At 70.0% G+C, this 447-nt stretch overlaps 1 protein-coding gene across 1 annotated transcript in view; it reads right to left on the bottom strand.

Moving 5' to 3' along the window:
* Positions 1 to 209, bottom strand: part of LOC114072809 (rho GTPase-activating protein 35-like) — a gene marked incomplete at both ends in the record, with an annotated part of 7,928 nt that extends 7,719 nt beyond the window's left edge. Inside the window, one exon of the mRNA XM_027910656.1 lies at positions 49 to 209. Within this exon, the coding sequence (XP_027766457.1) occupies positions 49 to 209 (161 nt within the window). The remainder of the gene's footprint in view (positions 1 to 48) is intronic.
* Between the last annotated feature and the right edge of the window lie 238 nt (positions 210 to 447).

The following is a 447-nucleotide window of genomic DNA, read 5'->3' as shown; positions in this document are numbered from 1 at the left end:
CTTCCTGGCCATCATCATTGCGCGCACATCCTGTCCCCGGGGGCTCACTCGCTGCTCTGCCGAGAGGGGGGTCCCCGCGGCTCCGCTGGGGGAGGGGAACGGCGGCGCTCAGGGCGCCGGGGACGGGGCGCTCCTCGCTCCCATCCCCGCCGGGCCGGCGGCGCCTCAGTCCGTGCTGCTCCCCGTCGTCGGGCGGCCGGCGAGTCCCCCTTGGGGCAGAGAGAGAGAGAGAGAGAGAGAATGAGGTGGGATCAGTGGTTTGGGGGTCCGGCACCCGAATCCATCGAACGTCCCACGCCGGGACAGAGGGGAGGCACCGGCGGCGGTGGGGAGGGGATGGACACGGACAAGGGGTCGTTGTGGTGGGCAAGGGATCACCAGAGCCCCCCAAGACACATTCATGGCTTCACCACCCAACCAAGGGCTTGCCGTGGTGGGCACAGAGTC

The sequence above is a fragment of the Empidonax traillii genome, unplaced genomic scaffold (genome assembly GCF_003031625.1).
Source record: "Empidonax traillii isolate 1590-97213 ecotype Southwest subspecies unplaced genomic scaffold, ASM303162v1 scaffold4049:size10238, whole genome shotgun sequence".
NCBI lineage: Eukaryota > Metazoa > Chordata > Aves > Passeriformes > Tyrannidae > Empidonax > Empidonax traillii.
This window is presented reverse-complemented; position numbering and strand designations above follow the sequence as displayed.